At 35.6% G+C, this 23,450-nt stretch overlaps 1 protein-coding gene across 1 annotated transcript in view; it reads right to left on the bottom strand.

Moving 5' to 3' along the window:
* Nucleotides 1–23,450, bottom strand: part of ASXL3 (additional sex combs like transcriptional regulator 3) — a 139,946-nt gene that overhangs the window by 87,678 nt on the left and 28,818 nt on the right. Inside the window, exons 2-3 of the mRNA XM_011974444.1 lie at nt 14,755–14,863; nt 13,374–13,482 (exon numbers count right to left, since the gene is read on the bottom strand). Coding sequence (XP_011829834.1) covers nt 13,374–13,482; nt 14,755–14,863 — 218 coding nt within the window. The remainder of the gene's footprint in view (nt 1–13,373; nt 13,483–14,754; nt 14,864–23,450) is intronic.

Here is a 23,450-nt window from a genome sequence, read left to right as displayed (position 1 = left end):
ACTTAGGGAAAATATGAGAAAGCTTCTGCATACTGGGCATCTAAATACACTTCCAATTTGTTTAGAAAATGCTATTATTTCCATGTCTTTCAAAGGTAAACTTCACTTCAGCAGGATTAAACAGTAACAAATTCTGACCCAGTGTACATGTAACTGAGGCCTCGCATCCCTCTTATTTTCTGAATAAGAAAATAAGCAATATGCAATCACCTGTCCTTCCTGAGGGTAACTGTTATATAGCTCACCAGCTGCTCTATTTCTGACCTAAGAAACCATCAGATAATTGGGATACCTATTTCAGTATCAGCATATACACTGCATCATTTTGGTTAAATTCATTATGGCACTATGTTGAGAGTGATTGACATCTATTTATATATGTTGTATCCAAAAGAAAGATTCTATTCAATTTAGAGCCCAGAACTTCAGACGGAGGGCAGGACAACAGCTGAAACTGCATTAAGGAATACCATGCAGTTTGTTCTAAAAATGATTCATTTTCCTTAACTCACCGCTTTATCTTACACTCCATTCTAGACCCAAGAAAAACATCAAGAATACCTGTCTGAGGTAGTCAATTTTCTCCCTAATCCCTCTTTCTGGAAGTTGTTCCTGACTTTATTTCCCCAGATCAAAGCATATTTCCCTAATTATTTACTACCCTAATTATTTATTGACACAATAACTATAGAACCTTAAAGAAAAGCAAAATGTAACAGAAAAAAAAATATGCGATTGTTCCTTTGGGTTGAATAATTTATTTTTAAGAAAAAAAAAATCAGGAAAGAAAAAATGGGTGGGACATATTTGCAATTCACGCATAGGCTTCACTCAGTGTGCTCATATACATTTTTAAATTACTGACAAATATGGACCTTTTTTCATGGACATTTAAGTTGCTTTATTCATTCGTTTTCCATGCATATGACGTGAAAATAGCTGAATCTAAAAACACTAATTCACTGAGTGCAGCTGGCCTGTACAGGTTCATGCAGATTCATATTCTGACAAAATGCAAGGTTTTCACTTCTACTTATTCTTGCAGCTTTCTTAATAATAGATGTGATAAATAAATAATGAAGGACTCATTTTAAACAGTTGCCTGAATATTTATCTATCAGACTGACTTTGGCCTCTGAAATACAAGCCAAAGGAAAATTAATGTTAAAGAAAGGATCAGGGAAAATCCCTTGCATGTAAAACTACAACAGGAGCCAGGAAACTGAAGAATTAGGACAGATGTTTTATCCAATAAATATCAAACACTGACATGCAGTTTAGAAAGTGATATCTTCTTGGCATTGAGAACAGAACAGGAGCTATCTCTTCTAACTGTGTACTGGCATGAGCACAAAACTAATGCCAGGACCTTATACCTTGAAATCCCACAATACAGCCTGTCCTTTTCAAATTGAAGATGAGGAAACAAAATGAGACTAGTTCTCCCTAGAATTTTTATCATTCCACATTTTTTAAAAGGTAAAAAAAATACTATTTCTGTCTACATTTTGCTTGCCTACCAAAAACAGGCAAGCCAAAAGGATAGTTAAAAGCTAATCTGCTGATTTTAAATTTGCCTCTCAATACCTCCACTCTTACTCCCCAAACCCTCCCTCATAATACTCTATTTAGAAGACCTGAGAGCAAAAGGAGGTGGGAGATTATAGGTAACCATGAGACAGCCTTGAAGGCTAGAGAAGTGGTAACTGCTCCAGCAAACCTGTGGGCTTCAGTGTCTCCAAGTTGTCTCTCTCTCCTTTTAATTTACCATTCAATTTGAAAATACTACTGAACTAGAAAATGTAGATTAGAGTTCCTATTTTTAAAGCTGCAAGCTAGGGAGGGGATATGGCTGGTATTCCCTCCTAATGTAAGTACTAATCCACTGATAGATGTACAAGAGGACACCCACAATTGTAACTGTGACCTACAACCCAGGATATAAAGGAGCAATCAGAAGGCAAACTTGATATGTCTCTCTTGTCTCACATCCTGCCTACCTCCCGATTCTCACCCTCTATAATCCAGCCAATCTGGAGACTCTTCAGTGTCTTCTGAACACATCTACTTGCTGTGTTTGTTGTACTTGGTCTGATTGTCCCTTCTCCAAATATCCTTTCCCAGCACTCTGCCTGGCAAACTCATCTTGGCAGTCCAAATTCTAAACAGCTTCCCCCAAAGCTTCTCTGACTATCCCAGCTTCTGAGGTAGACTTGCTCCTCCCCTAGCCATGCTGTCTTGGAATTTAGTGTACGAATTCATGACAGTCCCTGCAATGCTGGTGCTGTTGTCTGCCTCAGCAGCCACAGGCTCAGAAACTCAGGGACTTATATGCAAAGATGGGCACAGAGCAGTCGATCTATTAGTGTTCACTGAATTTTTTAAAAATCAAATTTTAAAATATCAAATTCAAAAATTTTGTTTAGAGTATTTTTGAAGTTAACTTTCAACTATGATTTTTAAAAATAATTCATGAAAGTGGAGGTCAGCAGAGCTCTTTTTTATGAAAAAGTATGTATAAAATGAATTGTTGTAAACTTGAAAATAGAAGCCTTCTTAAATTATTTTCCCAAATTATTCTACAGTCAATTAGGGATAATATGAAAGCCAAATGACAGAATTTCCTATGAAAGACAGTAGGAAGTTGCACGACCTGCCACTAATTATAGATAGATTTCTCTTTGCCATCTTTACTCATTGCCTTATTTAACGAGTAAAGTCACAGTTTTGTGCTTTTGCATGGGGAAATAAAAATAAAATTTAAAGTCAAAATTAGAAATCACAATGCTTACATAAAATGGCAGAAGCTGTGTGGGTGCAGAACCACAACACAGACCAGGATCTGCACATTATATAGTCGCTGCAAAATAGGTATTGTGTACTATTAATTGCTCTCTGTCCCACTGAGCCACCCAATAAGTAACTAGCTATCTGAGGAAACTGGTGCTCAAAGACCTAATAAAGACAAGGAGGGGAGCAGTCTTTTACCAATTTCATTTCTGTAAGTTCTCTTTCCAAACACTCTCTTTCATTCTTGTGAATAATCAGACTAGATGTTCTCAAATCACAACAGCTTTCTGTATGAATGATCTTGACATACACTATAGGCTTAAAAAAAGTTACATGAATAAAAAATTTAACTCAAAGGATACATAGTATATTAGGAATAACACTGTGGTACACTGTTAGAAGTCAATAAAATCTGAACAGAGGGCTGGGTCTTAGAGGAAGTTTATTGGTTTATTGATTAATCATTCGTTCAATTGCACAACTCTTATTGAGTACTTTCCCTCAGGCCAATCACTGTATAAGATGCTGGGGGAAAAACAGTGAAAAAGATCCAATACCTGAGTTGGAGGCCATAAGAATTTTTAAAAACTGTTTTCAATGAACAACAGACCATTAATTCTACCTGAGGAAAACTACGGATGAAAACTAAACAATAACAAATTTGTTTTGAAAGATCAACAAGCAGACAATTCAGAAATATCCCCAAATGGCAAATAATCACATAAGTTTATGCTTGGGTTATGCTTTGTTTTATGTACAGTATATACATTTGAAATTGTGTAAATCATATATTTCGGATATATACAGCCAGAAAATACATGCTACAAATTGTTAAAAAGACTTGAACAGGGAAAACTATCTGACTCCAATTAAATCATTCCTGAACTCCATTTTTTTATTTTTATTTTTATTTTTATTTATTTATTTATTTTTTTTGAGACGGAGTCTCGCTCTGCCGCCCAGGCTGGAGTGCAGTGGCTGGATCTGAACTCCATTTTTAAAATCCTTTTTGCGTTCGGCCTACGCAGAATTGCCTTTTCTAAAAACATTTGTTTCAATACAGGTATAGGTATTTGGGTTTAAGCAAATTTCCTTGTTACATTAAAAGAAAATCCAAAGGATATAAGTTGCCAAGAAAAGTCAGTAATTAAACAGATTAATAAATTGCTAGTAATACTAGCAATAAAATAATGGGAACAGCAACTTTTTCCTAAGACCCTTTCAGGGGACAAGGAGTCTAAAAATTATAAGCACTGATGCTCTTGATAATATTTAGAACAATATCTTCTATAATGAAATATACCTAATATAACTGGAATGATTACTATATTTTATAACCTACTTCATTAGCCCAATGAAGCCTCTTCTTCTTCAGAAGAGATTTTCAGAAAAAAAGAGCAAAATAAACCAAGAGGAATGTTGAATCAGATAATAATTATACCAACTATGTATCAGTGAGAATATGCTGCTGCAAAATGTCATCACGCCAGAGACCTTAGTGATTTGGGTGGCTGATATCATATGGTGCAAATGCCATTCACCTGCCACAGAAAGGGATATGCCACCATCTCATTACAATGGCTACAAATGGTTCACAAACATTTTGATTAGAACACTGAAGCTCCAAAGGTAACTAGGAAGACCATTGTATACACTAAAGATGTAGCTATAAGAATCTCTTCTACAAGCACTCAATTTACCAGCCAGGCCAATTTAGTTATACTGTTATCTCTGGATATTCATAAAAATATCTCCTTAAACACAGAAGAGAGAAAACTCAAACCAAAAAATAAATACATTTAGTAGGAAAAGCATATATTGTAGTTATCAGTCTTTCGCCACCTAACCTCCTCCTACCATAGAACCAACAAGGATTTCGCTCACAGGGTAATGGAGATTAATAATACTATATGCTGTTTGTGTGGGAAAAATAACATCAGAGGCTACTTATTTTATACTGGTATAACCCCTGTGATCTTCCACACTGCATCAGGTTTCTGAAACATCTGCAGAGAAATAAAGCAATCAGCCTAGAAAATGAGAAACAGAAAAAAGTGGACAGGAAGGAGATCAGCAAAAGGTTGGTACAGGTCAAGGTTAAGTGTTTCATTCATGGGCATCACTACTAATTACTTCATACTTTACCATATAAACTATGAACTCCAATGTACGATAAAGGGGAATCAGGTTAGCTATCCAGAAGGCAGTTTGAGAAATGTTTATACAATATAACTGTAAAGAAAAGTGAGAGTGAATTATCTGGCATCAATGAAAAAGTACTTTTTTTAAAGAACATGAGTGTTTTGTTCATATGTACAGTGACAGATTATATAAATCAAACAGAGTATTGGCTAGTTAAGATGGATAATTGAGGGAATACCTTCAATTCTGTTTTTATTTGAGGAGTTTATTGTTTTATTATGAGATCATATTCTGTTCTCGATCTGTATATTATGAAATATTTCTCTCACAATTCAAGAAGAGAGGTGAAAGTATGCTTAAATGGGTCACTTTGTCGCACTTAAAAAGAAAACTTTTTCCTACATGACTCTGGACTGTTAAAACTGACCAAAATCCATTTAGACAAGAATGAAGTTCACAGTTCAAGAGGAAATACGTAAGAAAAAGAGGTCTCTAAAAGATAAAAGAAATGAAAAGTATCTGTAAATAATGTTTGAAAGAGTTGGGATAAGTCGTTTAGAGAAGTTAAGATGAAGGGGTGACCATCTGTTGTTTATCATCAAAGCACAGAAAAAATAAAAAAGAAGGAAATTAGTTTAATTAAAAGCATAAAAGATTTCAACATAAAGAAAAAATTCTTCTCTATAAAAGTTATCAAGAACACAGGGAGAAGTATAAAGGTGACTGTGTGATTTCTATCTTCCTGATCATATACTAGTAGAACACTGTCTACTTCAATTGACTGGTTTAAGAAAAACACTGGTAGGAGAGAGGAACCAGGGCTTCAGGATCTTTTGAAGTTCCTCATGCTTCTTGTGAACTGTATAATCTGGGGGCTGGGATAAAAGAAAGGAGAAGGAGAAAGAGGGGGCAGTGGAAGTTCTATATCCTGCCAGTGGTCATTTCTGACTCTGAAGATTATTCGCTTTCCTCTGTGTTTTCTTCAATGTGTAACTAAAACAACATAATTTTCACATACTTAAGTTTCTCTAGACCACCAATGTAGAGCAGGTGTCTCCACGAGCTAACAAAGCTGTTGCCTAAAATGCAGAGCTGTTGAAAGAAAGACAAATAAGCTTAACCCCCCAAAATTAGGGGAACTGGTTCAGGCATAGAAGGAATATCCTTCCTGTCACCTGCAAGATTCTTAGGAATGGCTGCCGGGTAGCTGGTTACGCTGTGTTACCTTTCTCCACGATCATGTAGAAGCCTGTTGACACTCTCCTACCCCCAACCTCCTGAACACAAAGATGCAGACACACACCATCCAATGTAAAACTACACTGGAGCATTCACAGGCAAGTTACTGTAAAACCTCCAGCAAAACGAGACCAGGAATACCAACCGACACTGGGTAGGTGAGCAACATCTTCCAAAGTTACTCAAAACACTCCCTGCACAACTCCACGGTCACCCTCATTTTCCTTTTTTGTAGTCTTGTATAAAACCGCTTCATGAGCTGTCAGTGTGACTACTCCCCAGGGTGTCTGGACCTTTTTAATGTATGTCCCAATTTCTCCATGAAGCTTCTCATCTGCATGTAACTGATGTCTCAATTGAGATTATATTCACACTTCAGGCCTCCTTAACACACTTTTCACTTTTGATAAAACACCCCTCAAACTGTAGCCTCTGAGCCAATGAAAACACAGAGTGAGCTGAGTAACGTTTCATTAAGTTAACACAACTCTGCCAAGAATCACACAATCAGAAACCCACTTATAAAACTGGCCATAAAGAATAATGAAAAAGGACTCCATAAAATTCTTCAAATGTTGGAATCATTATTTGCCCTGGGATTTAAAGTCTAAAACATAAGATTCTTTTTTTTTTCTTTTTCCCCCCAACAGAGACTTTTAAAATACTAATTCTCTTGTTAGAGTGCTGCTTCCTCCCTGAAAGTCATTAGGGTTAAGAGCAAGCAGAACCTTTTTTGATCTCTGTGAATGAAATGTGTACAATCTCTAGTTTCCTCATTTAAAAAGAAATATATAGGATGGTTACTGTTGATTTTAAGCGTGAACTATATTAGGGCCACAAAAAGAGAAACTTAATAAATTGTTAATAACAATTTATAGAGGATGAAGAGGGTGAAGACTGCCTATTGATGGTATCATTTCACATAAAATATGTATGAATTCTGCAGACCAGCAACACATTGTGGGTCAACTTAATATGTGTTAGGAAACTCATGATATATCAATGTATTATGCTCAGAAAACAACTCAGATACAAACATACCCATAAATCTCTGACTAAAATAGACCATAAAATTTATAATATTTTATTTGGATGACACAGATTTATACTTATACAGGCATAAATGGTCATGGGTTGTCAACACAGATATATCAAGTAATTCACCTAAATCACTCTCTGATCTCTAAAGCTTAGCTTTTAAAATGTCAACAGTTTACATTCTCAAGTCTAATTCTTATTAACTTGAGAAACTATTCAGAAGTCAAAGACACACATAAACATAGTTCTCTGTCTTGTAAATTCCACAATTAATAATATACCACTTTTCCTACATTGTAAAATTTTGCAACAAAACCTTGTAACAAAGTACCTTGGCAACACATCTCTCATTTTAAAAGAATATTTCCCTGCCCAGTTGATTCCAAGAAGAGGACTAAAGTATTATAATCATTATCTTAATTCTGCCTAAGGACTCAAGTGTTAATGACTGGAATCGAACTGCTAAAATTTCTTTCTTATCAGTTTTTACAAAATACTTTCTTCTCAAATACTTCTATGCTTATCCCCTAAATGGTACAGCAAGTGCCAATAAATAGTTGTCAATCTGATATAACACTATGGTAGCAGAGGCTTATTCTTTCAACGCATCAAGGGTATGTTACAAATTGATGGTTAATATTCTTCTCAATACTTCCCAGTCTTTCATCCCAAAGGATGAATATAAGAAGGAAAGATGAACAAAATAGCAAAACAGATGATGTAGTCATCCCCTACTCCCTTTCTCCCTCCTTCCCTACTTTTCCCTCCCACACCTCTCTCTCTTGTTCCCTCACACACACATCCACTCATATACCCGACCTCCTCTCTCTGATCACATTTTCAAAGTTTATTTGTACAGCTGTAGGGAAGTGTGGAAAGTATATTCATTCTAACTTTTGGTTCAAATATATATTAGAAACAGAGTAAGCAAGGAAATCACCTAAAGCAGAGTTTCCTGACATTTATCACTGAATTGCAAGAAATCAAGAAATCATGTGGTATGCCACTACTTTATTGGGGTAAGCCAGGGGTTCCTCTTTGCCAATGTCTTAATTTTAGGATCATAATAGATGTGTACTAACGTTGGAAAGGCAAACTGTACCAGTGATGACTGGCTAGTAAGTGTTCCCTGTGGTTCCAGGCAAGGTATCAGAGTAAGGAGAGCCTGGCCTTTGGTGTCACACCTGGGCTTGCAATTTGGATGGCACATTTAATCTAAGTTTGTTCCCTCACACGTAAAAATAAAAGTACTCAATACATTTTCAATATCTAGGTCTGAAAATGTGCCCTGAGGCTAGATTAATAAGCTATACCCAGAGGTACAGGGTACTTACATGGAGATGCAATTGTGGTTTGCAATAAGATGCAAAAGTGAGCAAGTCAAGGAATACTCAAGGAAATAAGCTATTTACTATTCTTTCAGTGATTTCCCAAAGTTATTTCCTGAATGCAACTTCAAAGAAGAGGTCAGGAAATCTAATTTGTGTCACATTAGCTGGAAATGTTTGGGTATGTGTTATTTGGTGAAGCGCCTACTCACATTTTACATGAGGGAAGTTTGCTTATCCCTGCTTTGGCTTCACTATTGGCCGAGTGCTCTCATGCTATCTGTCACCCTTTCTCAGCTACTAAACTCCCATGGTTTCCTCTGGAATTTAGGATTAGTCATTATCAAAATCTCCTGCAGCCTCCATATTTTCTCTGAAAACTCCCTTTACTTCTTAATATATAAAATCTGGCTGTCTTCCCAGCCAGGACACTGGCTCCTCTGGAATGCTCTCAGGTGGTAGCCTTTTTCTTTTCTACACCTCTTGTACCACTGGGCCTAGAAATAGAATAAGTGACCTATATTCCCCTCACTGTTCGCTCCAAAACATTCTCCCTCCCTAGTTCCTATGATGCCCCTAGCATTGTATCTCATGTCATCAGACTATATTACTAACTATTCAACCTACTGTACTTATCTGCCAATTCTTGATTATTTTTCATTTTTTGAACATGTTAGCTGCTAATATGACATCCTGTCAATGTTAGTTCTACTATAATTGTCTGTTTCAATATCCATGCTGATGATTCTCTAATATCTTATGCAAGGGTCACCACCAGCCTTTAAAACATCTTTGTGCAAAAAGGAAAAGGCAATCTTTTTTCCAGGTGGACCCAGTCCCATCCCATAGCACTAGGCTGGGCAAATGGAGGGGTGCTGAATTTCAACCACTGATGCCACCTCATCCAGGCAACTCTTGAGTGCACACATGGCCTACACACTCTTGATAGCCTGAAACCTAGCCCCCTTCTTTCTTATCAGCTCAGAAAATACATCCCATAATAGTATCCTAAATTCAATCCATGCATTCTACTCTCACATCACTTACACTTCCAACTCATTTCCTTTAGCACACCAAATCAAACAACCTTTTCACACCAATGAGACTTCCTTCTTCACACTATCCTTCAGTCACCTCCACATCGGCTTAAATTCTATGGACGGCCGGGCGCGGTGGCTCAAGCCTGTAATCCCAGCACTTTGGGAGGCCGAGACAGGTGGATCACGAGATCAGGAGATCGAGACCATCCTGACTAACACGGTGAAACCCCACGTCTACTAAAAAAAAACCACAAAAATCTAGCCGGGCGAGGTGGCGGGCGCCTGTAGTCTCAGCTACTCAGGAGGGTGAGACAGGAGAATGGCGTAAACCCGGGAGGCGGAGCTTGCAGTGAGCTGAGATCCGGCCACTACACTCCAGCCTGGGTGAGAGAGCGAGACTCTGTCTCAAAAAAAAAAAAAAAAAATTCTATGGACATTTGCCTTCATTACTCCACTTCATATACCCTTAACTCCTTTCTTTCTTTCTTGCTTCATCATTCACATTTGGCAAAACCCCAGCATCAGTCACTATACACCTCCTCTGCGCTTGTAGAGTGGTCCTGAACATGCCTGGAGAAAAATGGACAACCATGTAGGCTGGTCTCTTAGTAAATTCAGGATGAATAACCTTAAGAATGTCCTTAATGCTGTCAGACTCTCTCAGACAAATATTTTGTATCTTCTCCTTAAGTCTACAAAACTACCTCCCCTATTCCCACCCTTAACTGATGGACTTGTTTTCTATTTCACTGAGAAAAATAACACACACAGCAGTACACTTCTACAAGCCCCTTCCACATGTACTCGCCTACCTTCACTTCTACTGAAATACCCTCGCTTTTCCTACTGCCTCCTGTAGAGCACCTGTCTACATCTCTTGCTAAGACCAATCTTTCCATTTGCTGAATAGGTCCCATTCTCCCTCATCTAAGCAAGGCATGACAACAGAACACTCTTGCCACATTATCAATTTTCCTCAACTAAAATGTTCCCATTAGTGAATAATTTTCTAATAATCATTTCCCATTTTTTAAACTGTTTCTTGATCCTTTCCTTTCCAGTCATTTTCCCATTCCATTCCTTCCCTTGACCTCAAAATTCCTTGAAAGAATTGTCTACACTTGTGGTCTCTAATTTATCTCCTCCCATTCTCTTGAACCCACTTTATTCAAGCTATGGTCTTACGATTCCACAAAAAATTACCATTGTCAAGTTCATCAATACCCTCATAAAGGTAAATCCAGTGGCAATTTCCTAATCTTCATCATGAATTCACATTATCAAAAGCATTGACACATTTGAGTCGCTTCACCCTCAGAAATACTTTCTTCATTTGGTTTCCAGGACAGAAAATCTTACCGTGTCCATTTACCTTCAGTCTCACTGTTTTCTACACTCTCTCCAAGCTCTTAAAATTCAAGTGCCCCTGAGCTCAGTCTTTGGGCCTTTTTTCTTTTCTATTTACCTTCAGTTCCTTGGTAATGTCATCCAGTTTCCCGTCTTTAACTACCATCTATAAACTGGCCACTTCCAAATCAGTATCTCCAACAAGGATCTTTCCCATAAATTTCAGACAGATAAAATCAGTTACTTAAGACATCCATCCAGATATTGAAAAATAATCTCATGTCCAGAACTGAGCTCCTGATCAACAACACCCCTGCCCTTAACTGGTTCCCTTGAAGATTCTTCCATCTAAACTAAGGACAATGCTATTGTTCAACCTGCTCACATACTCAAACTCTGGAGTCATCCCCAACTCCTTTCTCTATCTCACACTCACATTTATCTGTCAGCAGCTTCTGTCGGATCTACCAGAATCCAATCACTTTTCATCTCATCCACTGCTACTATCTGCCTTCAAATCAACAACACCTCTCCTCTAGATTATGACAATAGCTTTCTAATGGGTGTCCTTGTTTTTTTCCTTGTTCTCGTATCTTTTTCATAGTTAGTGATCCTGCTAAAACCTACATGTGGCCATTGCCTTTCTAGCTCAAAACTCTACAATGGCTTAATTTCTCACTCAAAACAAAAGCCAGCATCAAGGCACCATATAACTTGGCCCCCATAACTTCCCTGGCTTTGTTTCCTACCATACTCTCCCTTGTTCATTTTGGCCTCACAGCCACACCAGCCTCTTGCTGTCTCTGGAATATTTCAGACAGTTTCCTGCCTCAATGCCTTTGTATTGCTGTTCCCTCTACCTGGAGTTCTCTCCCCTGAACGCCTGTTCTCTCATGCTCCTCAGGTGTTTCCTAAATGTAACCCTCTCCCCTCCTCCCCCACTCCCTTATTTTGCCCTATATCACTTGTCACCACTGAATAAGCTATACATTTTAGATATTTATTTTGCTTATTTTCTCTCTCTCAAAGAAAATAAGCTTCATGAGAGACTTGCTTTTGTTTTTCACCACTGTAACTGCAATGTCAAGAATAGTACTTGGCACGTGAAAGAAGCTCCGTATATATGTTGAGAGAGCACACGAGCACTCACCCAGGCAGGAGCGCCACACTAGGAGCAACTGTAATAAGATTCTCCTTCACCCTCCTGAAAGGGAAAAGTATGCCCCACTCACCTCCCCTTTTTGAAAGCCAGAAATTACTGTGATTCTCTGCCTTTTCCCCTCTCTAATCACAAGGACCAGCCAGGGTTCACACCATTACCACAACAATTGGGGGGATGCTCAAAAAGCCTGGGAATAGGGACAACAAGTCAGATGAAAAGTAAAACATCCATAAAGCAGTCTGCAGCCATTCTTGTAATTTCCTTAGGACAATAAGCTGTGTTTTTCCTATATTAAATTCACAAGCTTTGCTACAGATCAGAAAGGAACTGAAGCAGTATCAGTCTTACAGGGTCTATCAGCACACAAGTTTAAATAGCAAGAGCGTTCAGTGAGCATGCAGAGGACAAACAAAGGGACTCCGTGGCCATTAATAAAATGAATGACTTTGGGTTATTACTGAAATACGATATTTCTGCAAACATCCTTTAAGGTTTGTTTGTTTAAAGGTAATTTACTGATTCCTATGAGTCTACCGACAGAGACTTTAATTACACAGTTTTCTCTCAAATCATGATCTGGGTCCCTTTGTGGAACCAGTGGGTACAGTAGAAGAAAGCACTGCAGCTATTGTGGGACAAAGATTTGCCAAAATTGCAGTGCAGAATTATGTACACCAAAAGAATCACAATATAATTGTCTTGAGGAAGATAAAAATAAGTTCACATGTAAAATTCAGAGGATAAAATTCAGAGGTGGAAAATGCCCCCCTTAAAATTCTGGAAGGGTCACTCACTTCTCAAAAGTGTCTAACAAGAAAATATCTTATTTAGCCCTCTTTTCACTGTGAGGAATGGTAATACTGAGCTTCATTTGCAAAAGACAAACCAAGGAACAAAGCTATTATAAAACTACTTGTGATTACAGGAAAAAATCAGCACAATCAGAAATAAAACATTAGCATTCTCAATCCTCCCGTAAGAATGAAACCACTAGATACCCCCAGTAACCCTCTCACTTTGCAGGAGAAATATACGGATACTTAAAGAAGTATTTAAGAAAATTATTCAGGGAAATATGTACTGTTAAAAAAACAACAGAAGCAAAGAACTATATACTTCTTTTAGATGCTATCCTTTTTGAATCAAAACACCTTGATAAATCTCAGGGGTAAAAATTTGGAAGACAACTGTATTGATAATGATGGGCAATTCAATTAATGAATCATTGGCATTCTATATAATTTTTAAGAGAACAAGGGATTATATTTTGGAATTCATCACACTTACCTCCATTTTCTTCTCCACGGGCATTTGCCTCGGCCATATCTGTACCATCCAATTCAGATTCGCAGACTAAATCCAACGTGCCATCTGCTGGGCATGACGACTCCTCTTTCTATATTATTTTGAAAAGTGATGATTTATGGAGAAGATGTATTAGCAACTAAAAACATTCAAAATACTTGCAGAATCCTAAGTATGATCAGTTATTTGTGATTTAACATTTCCATACTAATTTACCTTTTAATGTAAAATCATTCTTGGGTTAAAAAAAAAATGGGTAAAGCCCATTGCTACTGTTGATTTCTTTTTTGGATAAACTTTTAAAATCTATACCCAAAAAAAGTTTCCTTTTGACATATGTTGTTTCCATTTTTTTTTCAATTCTACATTTTTCCTCATGTAAAGAAATGGCTTACCAACTCAGAATTTTAATCAGTTACTTAAATACCCAACTTGCTACAAAGAGCAATGGAAAAATTACAAGTCTTTCTGATTAACTAACCGGTGTTATTTTCTGAAACACACACGGTGGACCACAGCCTGATGCTTAGTAGCTAAAGAAGAATCCTTGCTTTGTTGTCTAGGTATAACTTTTGACATAAAAAACAAAACAAAACAAAACAAAAAAAACCTTATATGTAGTTAAGGAACTTTAAATATAATCCATGACTTATTAAGGCAGAAACTTCTTTTTAATTTCTAAGAAACAACACAACGAATTTACTTATTCCAAGTTACACAACGATTTGTAGACTATAAGCTTTTGTCTTCTGGAATTTTGCATTTCAGGTGGCATTTCCCCTAGATAAAAATGGGAATGCCTTTAAAAAAATTATACTAAAATAATTAAGACTCAGTTATCTGAAGCTTTTATTTCTCTCTTCTTCTCATACAAGTGTGCATTAGTAAAACTTCCTTGAGATCCCCATTTAAAATTGAATATTAGATTCAATTCAATGTTTTCAAGCAAAATGAATAAATGTCTTATTTTTATAAACGATAAGGGTGTACAGGTGTGAAGCCTGTGTATCAACTGACGGTCATTAAGTCAAAGAGTCCATGGTAACTCTGATCATCTTAAACTCCTGGCCGATGACCCATGACACTCCTCCCCATAAATTTTAAGGAATCAAGAATTTTAAGGAAGCCACAACTATTCACCATTACCATATGTCATGGAGTGAAACCACAGATATGCTTTACTTAAAGAAAAATGTCATTGTTTATTCTTAATATGAAATCATTTTTAAGACATCTGTAAACATTTAAAAGGCATAGGAGTCATTCTTCTACTCTTCATCCAAATCTAATTTTGTTTACCTTCACATGTCTGAAAAAATGCATGATACATAGTAATAACAATATGCAGAACAATGCAACTTACTTTGAGAGCATACAGGCCTGACTTTCCAGGGATTTTGAAGAATGTTCCATCCCCTATTCGAGTGTTAGTGTGAAGCATTGCATTCAGACAGGCTAATGGAGAGGTTCCACTAGAAAATAAAAGTGTGCAAAAATGAAGCAGTTTTGAGGTACAGCTTCTATTGCAAAACTGTTCTCTGAGTCTCTCTCTCTCTCTCAAAAAAAAAAAAAAAAGACCTCTTTGCATGCCTTTTAAAAATACCCTCCCAACCCTGAAAACATCTACATTACAATAAAGGGCCAGTCCAGTTTTACCAAAGTTAATCAGATGCATCTGTCTTATAAGGCTTCAGGCAAAAGTCTCTTGAATTGAAATTATGCTTTTATTCATAGAGTAACCAATACTGTATTTTACAGACACCAAAGCCCAAATACTTACGTGGTGTTATTTTACAAATAACACCATGAAGCCTTAGCTTTTAAATATTACAGACAACTTGATGGTTGCACTTCAATGATCAAAAAAAAAAAAAAAAAAAAAAACCCACCAAGTTCAAGAGCAGCTCCATCCCATAGGTTTAAAAGCAACAAAAGAATAATAAACCAGGGAAGAACTGATTTGAAATTATAAGTATTTAAGTTACTCACAGGACTGCATTTCTCACATGGCAAAATAAGAATGTACATATGTGTTTAGATCTCTGATACAGCCTCTACAATGACATCCTTTTCTCAGTTAGATATGTCAAAGAAATATGTATTGGGAAATTCTGTCCAGCTAACAGAATTCTGTAGTAAACATGCAAGTGATTGAAATATAAGATCACTTTTTAAAGAAATCAAACAGCATTAAACTAAATATCAAAGGACATATGTATAAACATTATTAGAATGAGTTCATATACTTGAATGATGCTTATAAAATATAAAGTACATATGTATTTCCTGGGGTAGAATTCAGAACAAATTTTTGATTGCAAACTAATTATTTAGAAGCTAGAATTTAGAGCTACAATTATTGCCTTTTTAAATTATACACCTATATACATTTTACTTCCTAAAATGCCAAAACATCAATATCTGGTCAAACCAACTTTAGTTAAAAGCCCTACCCCCACTACCCTCACATGCTTCTGAGGAATTATGGGTATTTAATTCATATTCTGAGACAATACAGTCTTTAGGATATGAAGCTTTCAAACTTTGAATTAATAAGTTCCGAATTCTAACTTTAAATTTTGAGGGTAAAAACATAATTTGTGCTCCTAATTAAAAGTTTTCTAAAGACCAAGACTATCAAACCTCTAATATGAAAACTCACCAGTAAAATGCAAAAGTCAAATATGCCGAATTGCCAGAACACACTTAATAGCAAGGCAGCATACATATGCATCATGGTCCTAAGAATTTTTAAGTATTACCATCCTACAAAGACAATTATTTTAGGAAGCAGCTTCTCTTTGCCAACATATAAATATGACTCCATTGAATTTGACAGGAAACAAGAATCAATATAAATTCAGTCACAGAACAATGCGGTTGTAACATTAAAGTACACATGGAAATAATGTTGTGTTTAGGTAATATCTTTCCTCATGAAGCTCCTACAAGTTTGCAGACCTCATTTCATTATTTTCTCTCACAAAAGATTTTTCTCACATTTAGAGTGGGCCCAGGCATACCTATAAAGTAAAATATATTCATCTCCCCAGAAATGTCTTTCCATGAATCAATTCCAAATAAATCACGCAATACATGTTATACTGAACACTGCAAATACATATTTTTACATTATACTCTTCAGACAAAAGCATAGAAAATTTGAAGCTAAGAATGATTATGCCAGATTTTTGGAGTTTTAATTTAGTGGAACTGTCAGAAATACAGACTTTCCGTAGGGACTTGGCAAGATGATGTTAACACGGCAAGTAAAACAGAATCCAATACATAAAAATGACACAATGTAGAATTTTAAAAATATAACTTAATAAAACTGTTCACCTAATATGAAACCTCACAATGCTGTTTCTTCTCTTTATTCCTAAGGCCCTAATCCATATGAGTCCAAGAACTCAGATTCAGCACGTTAAATAATAATACAGATTTAAAGGCAATGACTAAGTACAAAACAAATGTAACATGACTATAACTTACATTTCCTTTTTAAGGTATAGCAAGCTAAAGATAATTGTAGAAGATAAATTGGCTATTAAATAGCAATTTAATGCTGTGCTTGCTGCAAACATATGTGATAAGCACCCAGTTTTCTACAAATAATAAGCTCTATTAAGCATGAATACATTATTAAATGATACTTTTTAGTAACTCAATAAACACAAGATTTACTATGGAAAAATTTAAAAATATGTAATTCACAATCACAACATCTCCAAAGTCTCAATGACTATTGCAATTTCTATAATTCTTTCCCAAAAGAAACTTGTTTTATTTCAAAACTATACAACATTTGCATTAGAAAACAATTTGTAATCAAATGCAAATTTCAGAACTAAAATCACTCACTGATTAGTCACTTAGTTTTAAGCACACTTTATGGCGGAAAAACTAGTTATTCAGGTCCATTTTATTTAAAAACAATGAAAAATACACATCAAAAGAGCTAAATGCTTGCTAAAAGGTAACTGATTCATCCAGCGTAAAATATACACAGGAAAATGTATTTCAGAAACATTTCACACCATTTCCTTATTGCTGTTATCCTCAGCAATTCCATAAACTACAGAAAACTTAGACTACATTTTCTGCAGAAATGTCTTAACTGCTATTGAACAGAAATAAATAAAAGTCTCATGTCATTTTATAATTTTTATATTCAGAAAAAATAGAACTGGCATGTATACTATATATTGTATATACATATATATATCTTAAACATAAAGATTAACTGTGGGTAAAAAAACGAGGCAGATGTACATGCTTTAAAAGTTTGTATTCTTAGATAGAACTGATCGCCTTCTATGTAATGGTTCTTATTTTTAATTTATTCAACAAAATTTTCTTCACAGTTAATGCAAAAGCTCATCACCTCAGTCGGAATTCAGAGGTCTGAAATCCTGTAACTATATGTGTGTATATATGAAATAATAAAACATCAAAGTTTTAATGTAAAAATCTCTGAAATTTCAAATTTACTTACTTTCTAACAAGATGAATTGGAAAAACCGCGATATCCCGATTTATAGAAGGAAAACAAAAAGAAAGGAAGAAAACAAAAAGTTAGTTTTCCAACTTAAAACACAATTCTTCATCTCACCATTTCAACAAATAGGACAATGCACAGGAAACCCACCAAAGTCAAATTTGGCTGCCTATGGGGAGGTTGGGAAAAAAAAAAAACTGGGGCACTGGGCTGAAAGGTGACTTTGATTTTTTTTTCCCTAATACTTCTATGATGTTTTCATTTTGTTCACAAAGCCCATGTATTTCCATATAATAAATATAACTAGAAATAAATAAGCAGGACAATATTTGTCCCCAATTCTTTTCTTTATCCCATCCCCTATAATTGGGCCCTTTCCTACACACCTGCCAGGGTAGATATACAGCTTATTCTACTTGTTTGTTTTTCCCCCTGGACTCTAAGGCTGTGGACCCTTCTGGTTTGTTTTCATTTCCCACAACCCCTGAAGCAGAACAGGGGTGGAATTTGGAGGCAAGGGAGCAGGCATAATTTAAACTGTCTAGACATCAAAGAACCCCTAGAGATGCTTTACAGAGCCCAGTGCTGTGTGAAATACAGAAAAACTATTGCTTTATATTATCAAATTGCTGATGGAACACACACAATTTTACCGATAGTGAATACTTAGTGAAAGGAATGAAAGGCCTATCTATTAAATAATTTTAAAAACCAGACAGAATACCTGGGGAATGCAATTGGAAGACTATTTGCAGGCATGACAAAGAAAATATAATTGTGAGCCATTATTCCTTTACATATAACATAATGATTTATAATATTTAAGTAATACAAATATTAAACTATTTTATTATATTAATGTTACGTCTTAATAAAAATTTCAGATGTAATCTATTTCCTGCAAACATTTCTTTTAATCTCATTTTTTAAATATGGGAATGTAAAAAAATTAGTCCAGTGCAACAAAAGCATAAAAACTCAACAAACTCAAGCAGTTATTAAACATCATAATTAGTTACTGTGCTAAGTACTATTAATACAAATTAATATAAACAATTATATGCTCATTCTTTCAAAAAAATTAATAATCACTTCTTTCAAGCACTTCAAACGTTAGTTTTGAGAAAATATAAAGAAGATATTTTAAGAGTAAGTTAGGTGGGTCTCGGGTGCAGGTAATATTCTAATTCTCGATACAGTATCTGTGTTCACTTTGTGAAAACTATTTAGAATTTATAGACTAAATTCTGTATATACTTCAAAAAATGTTTTTTAGATATTAAAAAATTAATAATGTACCCTTAGATTTATTTATTTAATGGGCATGTCCCTACTAGTGGAGAAGAATGGGGATGGTTCCTAAACAGACATAGTAACCCAGCGTATGTCAATTGACAACTCAGTAACCTAGATGATAACAAACTACCCTAGAAAAATCAAGGCCAAATGAACTTATTCCTCTTGGGAAATATTACTATCAATAAGAAACTCTCTAAAATGACTGAAAATAAAACTTTAAAATTTAGAGTCCTTTATATATGTTACCTGAATGATATCTATATGTACGTAATATATGTAGTTATATAAGTTATCTGAATAATTCCAATACAAAATGTTCTATACTAAGCCTCAAATTGGATAGTGAAGAAACAGTGTCGCAGACTTCATGGTCTCTCTACAATCACTAACGAAAGCTTTTACTGTGCACTAACAGAGGAATAACAAAGACTCAGAAAATATAAACATAAATGGGAATAACCCATCAAATCAGAGATGGGTCACATTTCAAAGGAAGATATTTTGTGATTTGCTATGTGAGGATATCCATGTGGTTTTCGATATTCAATAGGTCTCTAGAGTAATGTTCAAATGCAGCCTTGTTACTCTTTTTATCAGGAGGGGTTGAGACAAAAAATAATTATCAAATAATATACGCTGTACACTTTAAAAATTTAGAGAAAGAACTTTGAACTCCAGACCTCAGTGTGTATCTCTGGTTGGCATGAACATGTCTCTCTGTACAACAAATAAGAGATAGACATTTGAATTTAGAACCCTTATCCTATTAAAAAACCATCAAGATATCATTAGATAGACTATAGCGATTCATACAGTCACACTCACTAAATGGACCTACTGTTTTAGGAATCAAAAATTCCAAAACATTAATACAAGGACAAACATTTGCTTAGTAGTACTTTAAAGCAGGATCTAGAGGGAAATTAAGAAATATCCCTATATAAGTATAAACCAAAACATATGATCTATATCATAATTTTCGAAGACCCTAACTAAAATAGGAGGTGAGGTGGTTATCTTTAATTATAGACATCTAGTAAGGAACATGCCACATACACACCTAGACACTGACAGCTGTTCTTCTACAATGACATATGTCATGACATGCTGTATTACCACCCCTGTGCTGGGGAAGGCAGTGGCGAACAGCGAGGAAGACTGCAGGCTCTGGGACCAGTCAGCCTGAGTTCAACGAGCTGAGTCATGTTGGACTTAACTTCTCTAGGTCACAGGTCCCTCGACTCTAAAATGTGGAGAATAAAACTCACTCTGTCCTAGAGAACTAATCCGAAGATTAAATGAGTTAAAACATATAAAGCACTTAGAACTGTGTCTGGTATGTGGTAAGTGTTCAAAAATTGTGTCTTATTTTCTTAATACTACCACTGCTAACCATAGTAACCAACATCTAAATGTAAAAAGAATGACAAATGGAAAGAAATTAATATTTCACAGCTTGTTTGAAGAATTGGCTCAGGTAATATTTTAATTTTTAAAAACATTTTAATTTCTAATTTCATTTTCATCTCAGTATCAAAAATAAGTGAAGACATAAGCATGTGTACACAGCTCGTCCATAGTCTCTCACATGTGGATAGTATTAAAAGTAACTGATAACTTAGAAAGGGGACAGGGAGAAGAATGATAGCAACACATCTATTACTATAGTTATCATTTATTGGGCATCTATAATGTGCCTGGGCTTTCACAACTATTATCTATATTCCTCATGGCCACCCCAAAATGTAAGCATGATTCCCAGTTTTACAGACATGACTGAGATTCAGAGATGAGGAATCTTACTGAAGTCAGATAACAACTAAGTGATACAGCTGAAATCTAAATTATAATCTGACTCCAAAGTCCGTGCTCTTTCCACTATCTCACATTCTCTCTCCACAGAACTGCCTCCTCCAATCTAACTTAAACACTTAAGCAAATATTTAGCACTTTGAGGAAATACATTTTTAAAGCCACATGCTGCTAAATGATAAGGTGACCTACTTCATTCTCAATACTGCATATAGCAATGACTTATCCAGAGTAGATTTCAAATATAAAGAACTAGGCTGCAGAAGATGACACTGTTGGTTATCTTCCTCTGATAATGTCACCAATGAAAACAAAGGAAGAAGAAACTTAAAGAAAATATGATAGAGGCCGGGCATGGTGGCTGATGCCCGTAATCCCAACATTATGTGTGGCAAAGGCAAAAAGACTGACTTGAGGTCAGGAATTTGAGACTAGTCTGGGCAACACGGTGAGACCCTATCTCCACAAATATATATATCTGGGCAACACGGTGAGACCCTATCTCCACAAATATATATATCTGTGTATTTGATAAATATATATATATATATAAACCATAAATAAGATATATACACACACAAGAGGTACACACACACACACACACACAAAATACGCATGCACATATATACATATATGTGTGGTAGAGAATTCAGATCCATAATTGAGATGCCTCTTTATCAAACTGTGTCATTAAGAGAAAACACAATCCTTCTACTGAGCAAACATTTATTGAGCAGACTATGTATGTATGTCAAGCTGATCTTGAAATAAATTTGTACTCCAACAGTGTTTTGCACATAATAGAAATGTAGACTGAACTGAACTAAATTTTCTGAATACATATGAAATGACAGGGGACTCAGCAGAAAGGCAGCCTTGAGGCATGTTGCAAACAAGAGAAAACCATTTGGAATTTAAATGTTATCCTTAGTTTATTCCAAGGAGATGACTGAGATGTGATCATGTACAAATATATCATGTCACTGACTCCTATGCAGAGGCAGTCAACCCATGGCCATAGGTGACTCTTCAGAACTTTTATCCTATTTCCCTAGCCCTGCAAGCTCAAAAAAGTTATTTCCAATTAGGTCAAAAACTATATCTTACAAAATAAAACAGTAAATTTCATATATTAAAAGAATAGACACTGTAATTATATCTGGTATGAGGGAGTTTCATACCAAAATGTAAGTTTCTATATTCAACCTGCAGCTACTCATTCTCACCCATTGTATTAGCAATAGCTAGCAATAGCTAATACTCTACCATTTCCAGAATCTGTTCTGTGGGATATCTGTCCCAAGTGTTGCTCAGAAACATTCTCAAATGTGTTTGGGAAATGTATGTTGCATTCTCCTTTTGCAAACTCATCAAATACATTAATAAGTATTATTGAAGTCTCTGAAAAATCCTATTTAATTCTGTGTTTCCTGATTATATACAATAAAAGAATCCTCTCCACCATAAGATTAAACAACATCTCCTATCATGGCATGCCAAAAAATATACTTAGAGAAATGTTATACCATATTTACATGATTAGGATAACTAGGAATAAAGCGCCTAGCAGTCAGCACTCCCAGGAATGTTTAATTTTACTAAGCAAATGTTAAAAGATTACTTCAAAAGTGTGCAAAAGCTCTCTTTTTTTCTGTGAAAAATACAGTGTGATTATTATATTCCCTGTATAAGTGTATAAAATTGAAAAACACATCCAGGAAGTGTAAATAGCATTGAAAATTTACAAACAGTATCTCTATGTACTTAAAAATACTATGTATTTGCAATACAGGTTGAGCAGCCCAAATCTGAAAACTGGAAATGCTCCAGAATCTGAAACTTTTTGAGCATCGACATGATGCTCAAAGGAAACAGCCATGGGACCTTTTAGGTTTTCAAATTGTTAGGTTTGGGATGCTCAACTGGTATAACACAAATATTCAAAAATTTTAAAAAGTCAAAAATCCAAGAAACTTCTGGTCCCAAACATTCTGAATAAGGGAAACTCAACCTGCATTATATTACCCAACAGATGCCATGTATAACATGAAAATCATCTCACACATCTCCTCAGAGCAGATCTTCCTCCTGATCCCCACCAGCCTCACTCAGCCATGGTATACCTTCCTCCTCCAGTACCCATCCCATGACTGATGCATCACAAAGCCCCAACTAAGTTCACCTGAAACCTTACATGTTTACTTTATTACATTCTATTTCAAAAAATATTTACCTCATTCACAAGACAATTCTATAATCTCTAACTGGTCTCCCTGCTTCAACTCCCAAGTCCAATTCATCCTATACACCGGTGCCAGATAATTTTCTTATTTTAAAACAACAACAGAAACACTGCTCAGATTGCTTCTTAGCCATGCCATTCATTATTGTTGAATCAGTGGTTTTCACTGCCCACCAAAGGAGGCACAAAGTCCTCAGGCCAGCAT

This window comes from Mandrillus leucophaeus, unplaced genomic scaffold (genome assembly GCF_000951045.1).
Source record: "Mandrillus leucophaeus isolate KB7577 unplaced genomic scaffold, Mleu.le_1.0 Scaffold145, whole genome shotgun sequence".
In the NCBI taxonomy this organism is placed as follows: domain Eukaryota; kingdom Metazoa; phylum Chordata; class Mammalia; order Primates; family Cercopithecidae; genus Mandrillus; species Mandrillus leucophaeus.
Note: the sequence above shows the minus strand (reverse complement) of the source record. Positions and strands in the feature narration are given on the sequence as shown.